Source organism: Bidens hawaiensis, unplaced genomic scaffold (genome assembly GCF_021521415.1).
Source record: "Bidens hawaiensis isolate Kalapana, Puna unplaced genomic scaffold, B.hawaiensis_p1.1 tig00006387_1, whole genome shotgun sequence".
Taxonomy (NCBI): Eukaryota; Viridiplantae; Streptophyta; class Magnoliopsida; order Asterales; family Asteraceae; genus Bidens; species Bidens hawaiensis.
The window spans coordinates 75,170-89,969 of record NW_027491429.1 but is presented as its reverse complement, the minus strand read 5'-3'; the positions used below and the strand labels follow the sequence as shown (position 1 = coordinate 89,969).

Sequence of the window (14,800 nt, the reverse complement as noted above, 5' to 3'; positions counted from 1 at the left end):
CTATAATTTTAAACGGTCCAATGTACCTCGGACTCAACTTCCCCCTCTTCCTAAAACGGATAATTCCTTTCCAAGGAGAGACCTTGAGCATCACATTGTCACCAACGTTAAACTCAATCGGTCGTCGCCGTTTATCAGCATACGACTTCTGTCTGTCTTGAGCAGCTTTCATTCTTGCCTTGATCTGATCGAACTTCGAAGAGGTTTCTTGCATAACTTCTAGGCTTCCCATCTCTTTCTGGCCAATCTCTCCCCAACACACCGGGGTCCTACATCGTCTACCGTAAAGCATCTCAAACGGTGGCATACAAATGCTTGAATGGTAGCTGTTGTTTTAAGAGAACTCTGCTAGGTGCAGATGATCGTCCCAACTTCCTCCAAAGTCCAAAACACAAGCACGTAGCATATCCTCAAGGGTCTGGATCGTCCTTTCAGACTGTCCATAGGTTTGAGGATGATACGCCGTACTGATGTTCAACCTCGTCCCCATAGCTTCATGGAATTTCTTTCAGAACCTCGAAGTAAACCGTGTATCTCTATCAGACATGATCGATAACAGTACTCCATGCTTGGTTACAACTTCTTTAATGAACAAGCTTGCTAACATTTCTGACGAGATGGCCTCTCGTATGGGCAGAAAGTGAGCACTCTTGGTTAAACAGTCCACAATCACCCAGATAGTATCATGATGCTTAGCTGTACGAGGTAGCTTAGTTATGAAATCCATGGTGATGTGTTCCCATTTCCACTCAGGTATCTCTAGCGGTTGCATCTTCCCATAAGGCTTCTGATGTTCGGCATTGACTTGTAAGCAAGTTAAGCATTCACTGACATAATCTACTACATCATTCTTCATTCCAGGCCACCAGTAATCTCTTTTCAAGTCTTGGTACATCTTTGTAGCTCCAGGATGGATTGAGTACCTTGACTTATAAGATTCATCTAAGATTCGACTTCTAAGATCACCAGGGCATGGGATCCACATACGGTCGAACCTAGTCTTAACTCCATGAGTGTTTTCCATCAACTCATCTTGCTGGCCATAAATCCTTTCTTTCTTTACTAACCCTTCATCTACTAACACCTCTAACTGCACCTTGATGATTTCTTCAAAAAGACTTGGGTTCATGATCAACTTGTATGACTTTACTGTTGCAAGGACTTCCTCATTCTTACGACTTAACGCGTCAGCGACCACATTAGCTTTACCGGGATAGTACTTAATGTCGCAGTTATAATCCTTAATCAACTCCAACCATCTTCTCTGCCTCATGTTCAATTCTTTCTGCTAGAAGAAGTACTTTAAACTCTTATGATCTGTATAGATAGTACACTTAGTACCGTACAGATAATGCCTCCATATCTTAAGAGCATGCACTACAGCTGCTAACTCTAAATCATGCGTCGGATAAGTACTCTCATGGACTTTCAACTGTCTAGACGCGTAAACTATCATCGTTGCATCAACACGCAACCTAACCCTTGATGCGAGGCATCTGCACAAACAACCAAATCCTCATCACCATCGGGTAGAGTAAGGATTGGAGCTTGTGTGATTCTTTTCTTTAATTCCTCAAAGGCTTCTTCTTGAAACTTTCCCCAACTGAATACTATCGACTTTCGGGTCATACCGGTCAGCGGTGCGGCTATCTTGGAGAAACCTTCGATGAATCTCCTATAGTAGCCAGCTAACCCTAGGAAGCTTCGTATATCAGTCGGATTCTGTGGAGTCTTCCAATTTGTTATCTCTTCAATCTTAGCTGGGTCCACGGTAATCCCTTCAGGATTGATCACGTGACCTAGAAATTGCACTTCTCGCAACCAGAACGCGCATTTCGAAAACTTAGCGTACAACTTCTCTTTCTTCAGGACTTCCAATACCTCTCTCAAATGCTCAGCATGATCAGTCTCGTTCTTTGAATAAATCAGTATGTCATCGATGAAGACGATAACTGACTTATCCAACATCGGCCGACACACCCTATTCATCATGTCCATAAATGCTGCAGGAGCATTCGTTAGACCGAATGACATTACGAGGAACTCGTAGTGTCCATACCGCGTTCGAAACGCTGTTTTAGGGATGTCTGCCTCTTTCACCTTTAGCTGGTGATAGCCTGATCTGAGATCTATTCGTGAGAACCAACTTGAACCTTGCAGTTGGTCAAACAGATCATCAATCCTTGGCAAAGGATATCTATTCTTTACCGTAAGCTTATTCAACTCGCGATAGTCTATGCACATTCTCATACTCCATCCTTTTTCTTCACAAACAAAACCGGTGCGCCCCACGGAGAAACACTCGGTCTGATAAAACCCTTGTCGAGGAGTTCTTGCAGTTGGGACATCAATTCTTTCATCTCGGACGGTGCTAGACGGTAAGGCGCTTTCGCGACAGGTTGGGCTCCTGGTACTAAATCTATTTGGAATTCTATCTCTCGCTCCGGTGGCAACCCCGGAAGATCCTCAGGGAATACTTCTGGGTAGTCGCACACAATAGAAACATCTTTCATTTCTTTCGTCTCGGCCGTAGCGTTGACGACATACGCCAGGTAGGCACCGCACCCTCGCCTTAACAATCCTTCGGCTTTTATCATCGAAATGACATTAAGCCCATAACTTTCCTTATCACCATAAACCGTCACCGCACTACCATCCAAGGACTTTAACCTTATTATCCTACTCTTACACACTATCTGAGCTTCAAACTCAGACAACCAATCCATACCCAAAACCACATCGAACCCTCCTAAGGTCATAACATACAAGGTAACATGGAACTCATGTCCCTCCAATTCTATCTTGCAGTCCTTAACCATTTTCATTATTTTAACCGAAGTGTCATTAGCGGTTTCTACTATAAGAGTTTCAGACACTCGGCAACATTTCATTTTAGCTAGTTTACTAAATGGTGTGGCTACGAAACTTTTGTTTGCGCCCGAATCAAACAATACTGAAGCGGAAATACCGTTTACTAGAAATGTACCTGTGACGACATCTGGAATCTGCTTAGCTTGCTCCTAGGTCAGCATGTAGGCCCTGGTTCTTGGCCTAGCTTGCTCAGTATCCTTCTTCCCACTCCCTCCAGCTTCACCCTCGGTACACTCCCTAGCAAAGTGACCTGTCTTACCACACTTGTAGCATGCAGGCTTAGAACTGCACTCATGAGCATAATGACCTGCCTTCCCACACTTGTAGCAAACATTCGACCCAACTCTACACTCTCCAGCATGCATCTTTCCACACTTATGACATGTATCCGAACCCTTTCCCCACCTACACTCACCACTGTGTGCCTTGCCACAAGTCTTGCACGACCTGTTCTCCCAAACTCTCGGCTGCTTGTTCTTAGGGTTCCACATCTGGGTACCGGGTCGTTTAGCAGGAGAGACCCATTTCTTCTCTTTCTTCTCGTCTCCCACCACCACATCATCCGCAGCCAGGTCTGCATAGACCATCTCTGAGAGTTCGACAGCAGAATCGAAAGTAGCAGGTTTACTTGTCCTGACTAACATGCGGACTCTCTGTGGCAATCCCCTCACATAACACTTGATTCTCTTAGCCTCAGTGTTGACCATATCGGGCACCAACCTAGACATTCGGTTGAACTCAGTGGTGTACTCACGATGTGTCATCGTCCCAGCTTTCAAGTTCAGGAACTTCATCTCCGCCCTTTCAACTTCTGCATCAGCACAGAACCTCTTCATCACTAACTCCTTCAGATCCTCCCACTTCATGGCCTTGATTTCCTCTCGACTCCTTCTTTGCTCAATCGATTCCCCCTAATACATTGCCTCATCTTCAAACAATTGGGTGGCATAACCAACAGCTTGATCGGGACGACACTCGCTAATGCGGATAATTTTATCCATGGCGGTTATCCGCTGAAGAGTAGCGATTGCGTCTCCCAAACCAGTCAGCTTCGGTGGGTCGCATCCTTGAAGGACTTATAGTTGCACCCACCTCGGCCTCTCTTCCTGTCACCAGCTTTCCCAGACTTAACCACACTTGAGGCCTCCCTCTCTTCTTCCTCATCTCTCCTACCCTCACCTCCTGCCCCTCCAGCAGTTCTTTCACGGCTTCCAGCAGACCCTTCAGGGGTAATATTCTTCACAGCAATGGCTACAGCTTGGACAATAGCTGCCTGAATTGCAGGATCCAGTTGACACCCTTCGTTGTTGTTCGGGTCTCTTCTAGCTGCGCTTCCTTCATCTCCGGTGTTGGAAGCGGTCTCAACCGAAGGTTGTTGGGCACGACGAGGCCTGCCACGACGTCTAGCAGGGCCCTCAGTTCTCGCAATCACTCCAGCTTCTGCATCGCCTCCCGTTCCAGCCATCGTATTCTAAAGAAAAAGGGAAAACACAAACGTCATCAGTCAAGGAACTATTTAGTACAAGGATAGTAAGGCTAACAGGTAATAACGGTGGCCAATTGTGATTAGCTGATCACGTTACTTTTCGTGTCCTATACACTTCCCCTTATGAGTCTATTTGTGCTGGTTCTATTCTAAACAGTTAATCAATCAAATAATCCTATCCCTAACATTCACATATCCTTTCTTTAGCAATCAAGCTAACATTAACATACATATTTATCCATACACTTTACCGTTACTGGGCTTGCTTGAGTGACACATGACATTCTTGAACTGGCATCTTATTTCTTTTCTTACTTTAATCCCATTCTCTGTTCGAGTCTAAGCATATAGGATGCTTAAATCTCTCGAACTTTGCTCTGATACCAACTTGTAAGGCCCCGTTACCGGTAACCCTACTTTCGTGTTGGATTTACTCATAAACGCAGTTCTAATATCAGAGTTAATTAAAAACATTCGCGGAATATAAAAACTTTAATAAAACATTTCATAACAATTCAAAACTTGTCTTAAACAACCAACTTGTCTTTCGAAAACTAAGTAATTAAAACATAACACGCCCTGAGCCTTCCGATGCCAGTCTCTTATTCAACGCCACGTGTCCCCTCAAGCGAGCTGCCTCATCCTACTCACATGCGTGCATACTAAAAGTTAGCTACGCTGAGTGAGTTCTAGTTAATCATACATTATACAATACACACAAACTTATATTCTTTCGTTCATACTTTCTTTTGTACTAACTTGCTTCCATATCTTAAGTTATAAAGAGCATTACGCCCTACATTCCTCGAGTATTATCAGGGCTCGGTACCCTCCTTCCTCGAGTATTATTAGGGCTCGGTACACTCCTTCCTCGAGTATTATTAGGGCTCGGTACCCTCTTTCCTCGAATATTAGTAGGGTTCAGTTCCCTAGTTCTCGAATATTAGTAGGGTTCGATTCCCTCTTCATTACCATACAACCATACATCATACCTCGAGTATTATTAGGGCTCGGTACCCTTTTTGTAACCATACAACCATCCTTTCCTTCTTCTATTAACTTTATCACGTTCATACACATAAGCATACATATCATACTTACCTTATACATAGCGGTACAACCTGACAGTAGGTGCGATATCCGAAGATCGTTCACGTACCATCAAGCAATCATTCATACATTTCACATTATTCACATAAGGTATACACTTATCTCTTAGGATAAGCGTATTAACAAACATATTGAGTATGCACACAGCCCCGAAAACATAACACATAAATGGGGTTAGAACTCACCTGAAGTCGGTTATGTTCACCGTTAATTGTTATTCCTTTCTTCAGTTGGACGCGACTAACTGTATAACAATTACTTGTATTAATTATCTATTACTAGCCATATCACTAGCTTATTTGTAATTAATTCATTCCTTTCTAAGTTCAGGGACCATTCTGTCCTTCTGTTAAACTTCAATTCGTTACTTTGGTCTTAGCGAATTAGACCTTCTGATTCGTTATCTTTGTTAACGAATGGTCTTAAAGAATCAAGGGTGATTCGTTACCCTTTTCCTTAACGAATCGGATAAAGAATCAAGCCTAGTTCTTTAGGCTTCCTTATGCGAATCAGCTAAAGAATCACCCTCTGGTTCTCTAAGTTCCCTTAGCGAATCAGCTAAAGAATCACCCTCTAGTTCTCTAAGTTTCCTTAGCAAACTAGCTAAAGAATCACCATCTGATTCTCTAAGTTTCCTTAGCGAACTAGCTAAAGAATCACCCTCTAGTTCTCTAAATTTCCTTAGCGAACTAGCTAAAGAATCACCCTCTAGTTCTCAAAGTTCCCTTAGCGAATCAGCTAAAGAATCACCCTCTAGTTCTCTAAGTTTCCTTAGCGAACTAGCTAAAGAATCACCCTCTGATTCTCTAAGTTTCCTTAGCGAACTAGCTAAAGAATCTCCCTCTAGTTCTCTAAGTTTCCTTAGCGAACTAGGGTTAGCTCAGGGAACATTACCTGACACCTTTATCTTTTCCGGCGCCGTCATCGCCGGAAAACCGCGTCAAAAACGAGATCTCACTCGTTCTTCCACCGTTTTCATCGTTTTTCGTCCCGTTTGATCCAGATTTGAGTTAGGGTGATCCCTAAACTCATCTTAGGTCCGGTTTATACCCGATTCCACCCGGATCTTGTGATTTAAACGGTTTAACGGTGTCGGTTCGTCGTTACGCGACTATAACTAACGTTTTAGGCTCGTACAATATTAAACTATCATTACCTCGGGTCGGTGCTCGGTTTCCTTCTTGATTTCGGCTAGAGATAAGGAAGAACTAGAGAGAAATCTTAAGTGTGTGTTATGAATGGTGTATGGAATATGTGTGAATGAGGATTAAATGGATATTAAGGGTTTATATATATGGATCATGGGCTTAAGCCCATGGTCTTTCCTTCTTTCTTTCCTAACCCAAGTCCATAACCCATATTCATTTACCCAACACTAGCCCAACTCGTATTCTATTTATCTAAACCGATAACGACCCACTATGAAATAACGAAATTTATTTTTATTATAATAACCGAAAGTAGGATGTTACAAAAAATATCCATACACATAAAATATCATAGCTTTTAATCAATTAATATGATGTCATTAATTGAGAACATCTGCTCATGTTTATCCAAAAAACATGATTAACCCAAAAACCATATATCTGAACTTTGATTATATAATCATCCTTGGAATCTTTACAATTTGAAATTGATTGATCATGATAAATTTGTTATCATTAATATTCTGTGTATGACAATTGACTTTATATTTTACAATTAAAAATTGTATAATCAAGCAACATAAAAACAGAAAATGTAAATATAACAAAATTATTTGTTTATTTCATATGAATGTAATTGCCAGGAAAATAAAAAATACATACTAACATTAAAACCATGTTCAAATAATAGTGATTATTCTGAGTTAGAAGAATATTAGAAGATTTAAGTTGCATCAAGTGAAGGTAGTGATTCTTATTTATAATCGTTGAAAGTAGGGCTGTCACTTTTACCCGTAACATGAAACCCAACCCAAGAAAACCCGTACATGAACCCAAATTAACCCGGCCTGAGAAACTCAAACCCAAGAAAATACTAACCCGAACCTGAACCGAAGTAATTGAGGTTGGTTCTTGGGTCCGAATTCTAGGTTTCAGGTCAACCAGAAAACTTTTAGTTTTATAATCATATGTATTTTTAGGTATTAAAGGCTAAGGCTTAGCCGCTGACGTTATCAGGATTTAGTCCAAGTCGATTGTTCTCATTCCACATATTATGAATCGAATGTTTATTGTTTATTATTTTGAATATGAACCATAATAAACACTTTAATTAACTCTTCAAAATTCACCAATCGTCTCTTGTCAATCCACATGGAGAATACTTGTTATATATAGTAATGGATTTAGTTGGAATAAATCTATAAGTTTAATGTCATATATTTAAATGACTTAAAAGATAAGGACCATATATGAAAATTGGTTGAAAAAAAGGTGAGGAGGCCTATGATATTAACAAGTGGCAAAAATGGTAGGCTTTTATTAGAATAGATAGATATTATACCTCGTGGTGGTGGTATAAAGTAAAATCCACGGTTGATTAAATAATGCTTAATGCACATCTTTTTGGTCGGTGCAAACTCAAAAAATAATATTTGTTTTAATTTATTGTCACATAAACCACTTATTTTATTAGATTTCGTCATGGTTTCTATCTTTTGCTTACAATCATCTAGAAAGATTAAAAATATGAATATATATATATATGATCCGTGTATTATATAATTAGTTTTCACAATTATTTGATTTAACTAAGTTTTATCAAACTTGTTTATAGTAGGTAGGGATGTAAACAAATTGAACGACCATGAATAAAAATATGTTTGTGTTTGTTTAATTAACTTTAAACGTTCACGGAAAAAGAAACTTGGAGTGATTATATTTGAATAGAAAGGAATATTTACTTTAGGACATGTTTTCTGATAATATAAATTAACCAAAGATTTAATATTAGTATCACATGGGTTAACCTAATAAAGCAATGTCTCTTCATTACTCATTATCATGCCCATGTGAATATGATTGCTCATCAAGGAAGAAACTTGTTTTGTTTGGATTATCTTATATCTATCTGGGCTTAATGATTAAACTTTGATTGGGCCTCTAAAAGAATGGAGTTATGGCATGTCAACGGGTGAGGATTTTTCTTATTTAGGCCACCTGCAGTGGACGTGGTCTTTGGGCAGAGAACCCCCCCTCCCCCCCCCCCTGGAATTGTGGGGTGATAGGGGGCATAGTATTTATCGCCTGCTTCCATCTTGATTTTTTTATTATTAAATGGATTGTGTGTGGTGTATATATATACATATATATATAGAGAGAGAGAGAGCTACAACACCATTACACCCCAAAAACAAAAACTCATCATTTGTTGACTGGGCGCCTCATGACGTAAAACGCTCATTTTGTAGCCCCTCCACTACACATAGCCTTAGGCAAGAATCACATGCTTCGAATATGTCAGAGCCGCTTGAGAGTTACTTGAGATTGATATAATAAAAATTTTGAAATGAAACGAGCGTTTTCAAGCCCAAGCCTCATATAAAGCTTGTTTAGTTATCGAGCCCATACTCGAGCCTTTTGTATTTTCATTTTTTACCTCCTTTGAACTTCCATGTATTAGTTTCGCACCGCACAACCAGGGTCGAAAAATGACTAGTGAGCTGAGTTTGAGCTTTAGAAAAAGAGCTCGAAACGAGCCGAGCTTGAGTTCTTGTAAGTCTAAACAAGCCGAGTTCGGGCTTGGCTCGACTCATTTACACCCTTAGCTACAAAGAATGAAAATCACATGAGAGTGAAGCCCTATAAAGAGTATTAAAAACATGTAAAACAATACAAATGTATTCAGACCAAATTAAAAATACTTATTAAAATCCTAACTATTTGTAGAAGATGTAATAACCAAAACAAACAAGTATTAAAAGTTTTTAACCTATGATGTAAAACACATATACCTACAACAATGAGTTGCACGGTGATACAAGAACGAAACCGCCCTAGCATAGCAGAGACTGGAGACGAAGACGGATGCAAAGTGATAACGACCTAATATCGAATGTCATAAGAACACTCCAACAATTCGTGATAAATTAGGGGCGGATAAATTTACTGACAGAATACGTTCCATTAAGAATAATTTGTCATATATATTCCTTAATGGTGTTGAAAGACCTATTGTTACGATACAAAATGGTAACCGAGCAATTAAGAGATAAAGAATTGTATATTTAACGAACTCTGTTATGATGATTATTTACAACTATAACCTCCTACTTCCTAACAATGACACATAACCCCCTATACTATTTAATACCTCACAAAACCTTGAAGACACAGCATATATACCCTATACATACATAACTACATAAACATATCTATATACATGTATGTATTAATTATTAATTTCATTTTGTAAGTATTAGAATAGTTTATTAGGCAATGAAATGCAAAATAGTGTTCAACCAGATCAAAGATAAAAAAAAACATTTTATTATAAACCTTATGCAAAACCAATTACATTCTTAAATGTAACAAAAAACAATCAAAATAGTTCATTCTTAGTCCTAGACACTTAAAGCACAAAAAGATCATCCTTTTCGGGTCATCGACACCGTAACATTAACGAGCGTGGTCTTCTCTTTAGACATTGAAACCTTGATATTATTTGTGTATCTCTTAAACACCTCCTCAATAACCGACTCGCCAAAGTGACTCAAGACCAAAGGCTCTGCGACCGCTCTCATGCATTTGCCCATATTGTATCCTTGCTCATGCTCTCCAGATAAATTAAGATTGTGGTCTGTGCTTGCATCCCAATTCACTTCGGAAACCTCAAGGCGATCAATCACGAACGAGCCTTCTTTCTCGACTTCGTTACTAACTTTAGGACTTGGAGTGTACTGTGGAATGTTAAATGAATCCAATTTCTCTTCTTCTATAAGTCCCTATTGAGAGATAGTATATTATACTCTTGACGCAAAATTAAAAAAAATTAAGAATAACTTTAAGTAACTTTTTGTTTATTTCACAAAGAGTGTACAGTGTTTAAAGTTTAAACCATTGTTTATACCTCAGAAACCATATCATTTAGAGACGTGGCTAAGAGGTCCCATACGTAACAACATTCTTTGCTACAAGGATCATCGCTTTGCCTCCCTAGTATCGTCAAAACCATGCATCCACCACTCACCACCTCCTCCGCACGACACTTGAGAAACGTGAAAAAATCGTTTTGAAATTGTTCATGATACGCTTTTATTACACTTGGAGGGCTTGTTGTTGACATGTATATATTCCCTTTGTTTGTGTTCACCATTTCAGGAACCTGTTCAATTATCATATGTTCCATTAGAAGTTTATTCACACACATACATGCACATGTGTGTGTATATATATGTGAGTATCATTACAGAACTCTTAATAACTAACGTTTTCTATAAAAATTTATATTTTAATGTTATTTAAGTGTAATTTTATCACTTTTTATATCTGTATATATATATATATACCTAATATATACCTGGGAGAGCCACATGAGACTATATGAAGAGTAGACAAAATGAATGCTTTTTCTAGGAAACAATCTGTTATAGAACGATCCAGGAACACCCGAAACATAACACGTTGGAGAAGAGTTGGACAACATTTGGTTCCTAAGGTTCTTTTGAAATTTTGACACATAGTGAAAAATGGTGTTGAAATCATTGTGTGGAAGGTCATTCAAGTAGAATTGTATTTCGGGTAATTCATCGCTGCCTAACTTGAGTCGAATCTTGTCGATTGACTTGATGAGCTCCGATGCCACTAGTAATGTGTTCGGTCCAGATGAACATCCAAGATCCGCCATGATTAGGTTTTTGGGGTGATTCATATCTAAATAGAGATTTGCCAAAGCGTCATCGATTATGGGTTTTGTCATTGATATAACCTTCTCTGTCGCGCATAAACAAAATTTATAAGTTAGTTTCTTCATGCATCAATAATAAACACTCACACACACATATTATATATACATACATACATACATACGTATTAGTAGCTATGTATGACAAATCATTCTTAACAGGACATATTTTTCAGTAAATTTATCCGTCAGCAATCTATCATAAATGATATTACCCCACTACTATTTTCCCGATGGATTTCTGACGGATTTAAAGCATGCAAGAGAAATCTTGGATTTAAACTTAAACTAGGATTTAGGACCCGCGCTTCGCGACGGGTCCGTTAAATCAAAAAAAATATATAAGTAAAAACGTTAAACCATAAACTCGCTGCAAGTCGATGCAAAGTCAGTCTGTATCAAGTTATGACATCGAAACTAAACAAAAGAAATAAACCCGTCAATGCCAAAATACAACAAATTTTCATATGTGGAACCAAAAAGACAGGCATGTTACTGTTGCGAACCAACACAAATTCGGTTCGTATCAGCGGTACCAACACACATTCGTAAACATAAATTAGTAATCCTAAAATAATATTTTAAAGGCGAGCTAGGTATCAAACGTTGAAATGCGGATATAAACCATGTGACGATGAGATATTTTTAAATCATAAAAAAGTTTTGGTCATTGTAAAGGCAACTATAAAAAAATGAAAGCAAAGTTTAAGAAAATCGTTTAACCAAAAATAAAATATGTAAAACCGACATTTGCCCAAGTCTAGTGTTTAATAATATAGTTGGTTAAATATTTGTATTAGTTGACAAAATATTTATAATAAAAGAAGTAAAAACCATTATTGTTATTTATGAAATTATGATTAATGAATTAGTGATTATAATAATTAATAAAATATTAAAAAGTGAATAGTAAAATGAATAGTGATGTTGTGAGAGGGATATAATCATCTTTTTAATATATATATATATTAATAGCAACGACATAAGATTCATCGTACCTGTAAAAACGAATTGTTGGAGTAGCTATAATCTCTATCCCCACCGTTCATACGAAGCACCTGACTAACGTCCATAGCTCTCCCAGTGACTCGAATATACACTCGTTTATCTCACACTAAAACACTATACAACAAGATACAAGTTTAATTATAGCTATAGAGTTTGGGCTATACTTCTATTTATACACATCTTGTACTACAATTAATGATTTTATAATCATTAAAAAAAACCATTATTCTTTTCATATTTCATGATGGTCGTGAAAAGCATTTAGTATTTGTTTATAGAAGGTGTCAAATGATTCAAAATGCAAGCATATGACCGTATTATTATTGTCTCTTGTACGTAAGCAAAACTCAGACAAGTACTATTTCCACATGTTTTTGTTTGATCACGTATCATCACTTTAAAAACTAGTTAAACAATATTTTTTTTATGTATAATTGGCTAAAAGTTTGAAATAGTAATGAAAACACGTAATATTTTTAAAGTTTGTTTGTTTTTTTCTTTTATTAATGAGAATATCCCAATCAAGGTTAGTTTGGCCGTAACTTCAATTTTATTTTTTATAAATATTTTTTCCATTTGACATCTAACGTTAAATTTTGTTGTTCTCTAACAACATAAAATATCTTAACATTTTTAAAACTATAAATTCATAGCTTTTTTTGATGAACTTGTTTTCTACGTTTCAATATAAATTTTATAAAATTTATTTTTTTAAATAATATTTATTTGACATCTAACGTTAAATTTAGTTGTTCTCTAACAACATAAAATATCTAACATTTTTAAAACTGTAAATTCATAGCTTTTTATTAACTTGTTTTTTACGTTTCAATATAAATTTTATAAAAAGATTGAGTTATATCTGAAGTAATAAAAAACTAATATTTTACAACACCAAAATATATTTATAATTATATTTATATCAAGAAGTATTAGAAAACTTTCAAAAAATACTTTTACAAATTTATCCATTTACAAAACAAATTCCTAGTGGAATATACAAGTTTTGAATATTAGAAATGTTGCAGACTTAAAATATTAATCCCAAAATATATGGTGATCCATGAAGATACTTTATTTTTAAAATTTTAGAATCAGTCAAACCATTATATATTTAATTAGTTCAAAACTTCAAATACTTAATTAGTTCATGAAGATCATGAGTGTGTAAATTATTAACAAAAACAACTAAAATAATGATTTTAGTGGCAAGAGTTTTATCCACACCGACCACTGAAAAAAAATGAATTTTACTATCCATTGGTAATATACGAATTATGGTTTTTTATGATGATGATGGCTTATATATATATAATCAAACCATTTAAAATTTTAATTTAAATAGTTTATTCGTAATATCGGTTCATTATTTTGGTTTGGTTAATAACCAAAATCATATTTTAGCTAAAATTTTTACTTAGAAGTACATAAAATTTATGCATTATATAAATAGATGATATCAAGATATAAATAAAAGAATGAAATGAATGTATAAATACATGAATTGGGGGTATAAAACATAAAATAATGAAATGGAGGTATAAAAGCTATAAAAATTTGAAAATATGAATCGTTTGATTCGGTTAAGCGATGGCAAAAAAACCGATAACTGAAATTCGGTTAGTTTTGACAGTTTTTGAAACAGTTCGGTTAACTGTTCGTTCATTGCTCATCCTACCCATAAATGATTTTCGATAAGTGTTTATTGTCTAATAAATATACATGTGATTCACAAAAGGTTTTTCTAAGTACTAGAAGATCAAGTACTAACAACAATGTGTGATATAAAATTAGAGAGTGTTGATGTTTACTTTCTTAAACTAAATTAAACATATGAGAATTATGAAATTACACTCACATGGATTATTAATATAATAAACCATATCATGCATGGTCATGGTTGGAGGCAACTTAAGGATTCGAGTAACATGTGATGATTTGTTATTAGAAATAGCCATATAGGATTCTAGAATCATTCTAATCTTTTTAATTAGTTCAAATACTCAATCAGTCAACCACCATTAGTCAAAGGTAACCAAACTAGGTTATGGACGGTTAATGTTTAATTTTTTTTCTTAACCTTTTTATATTTTCATTCACCCGTTCATTCCATTTTTTATTACACGATTATAAATTTTATAAACAACCTATCCTAACCCTGCGATACCATTGTGTTTTATTTTTGAGCGAACAATGATTAAGTTTTAGTATATATATATGTTATAATGCATGGTGTTTTAGTTCATATATATTCACTTTGGTTTACTTTATTAAAATAATAGACAAAGCTACTATGATGTTTTGTTTCTACAATGTGTTTTTAAGTTCATAAGTTTTGTGAAGCGTCTTTTATTTATTAATTAATTAATTTATACTTTTAGTAATTTTCTAAAAATGGTGTTTTTGTTTTTTTTATAAAAAGGAACAGATTATGAA

The 14,800-nt window shown here is 36.2% G+C and overlaps 1 protein-coding gene across 1 annotated transcript; it reads right to left on the bottom strand.

Annotated features, from left to right (window-relative positions):
* Positions 1-9,978: 9,978 nt before the first annotated feature.
* On the bottom strand, positions 9,979-12,930 carry LOC143632256 (S-adenosyl-L-methionine:benzoic acid/salicylic acid carboxyl methyltransferase 2-like). Its single transcript, XM_077100820.1, has 5 exons — positions 12,355-12,930; positions 11,724-11,726; positions 10,973-11,383; positions 10,523-10,777; positions 9,979-10,397 (listed from the first exon to the last, which is right to left on the bottom strand). The coding sequence occupies exons 1-5, from the start codon at positions 12,427-12,429 to the stop codon at positions 10,041-10,043; spliced, it is 1,101 nt and encodes a 366-aa protein (XP_076956935.1). The 5' UTR covers positions 12,430-12,930; the 3' UTR covers positions 9,979-10,040.
* Between the last annotated feature and the right edge of the window lie 1,870 nt (positions 12,931-14,800).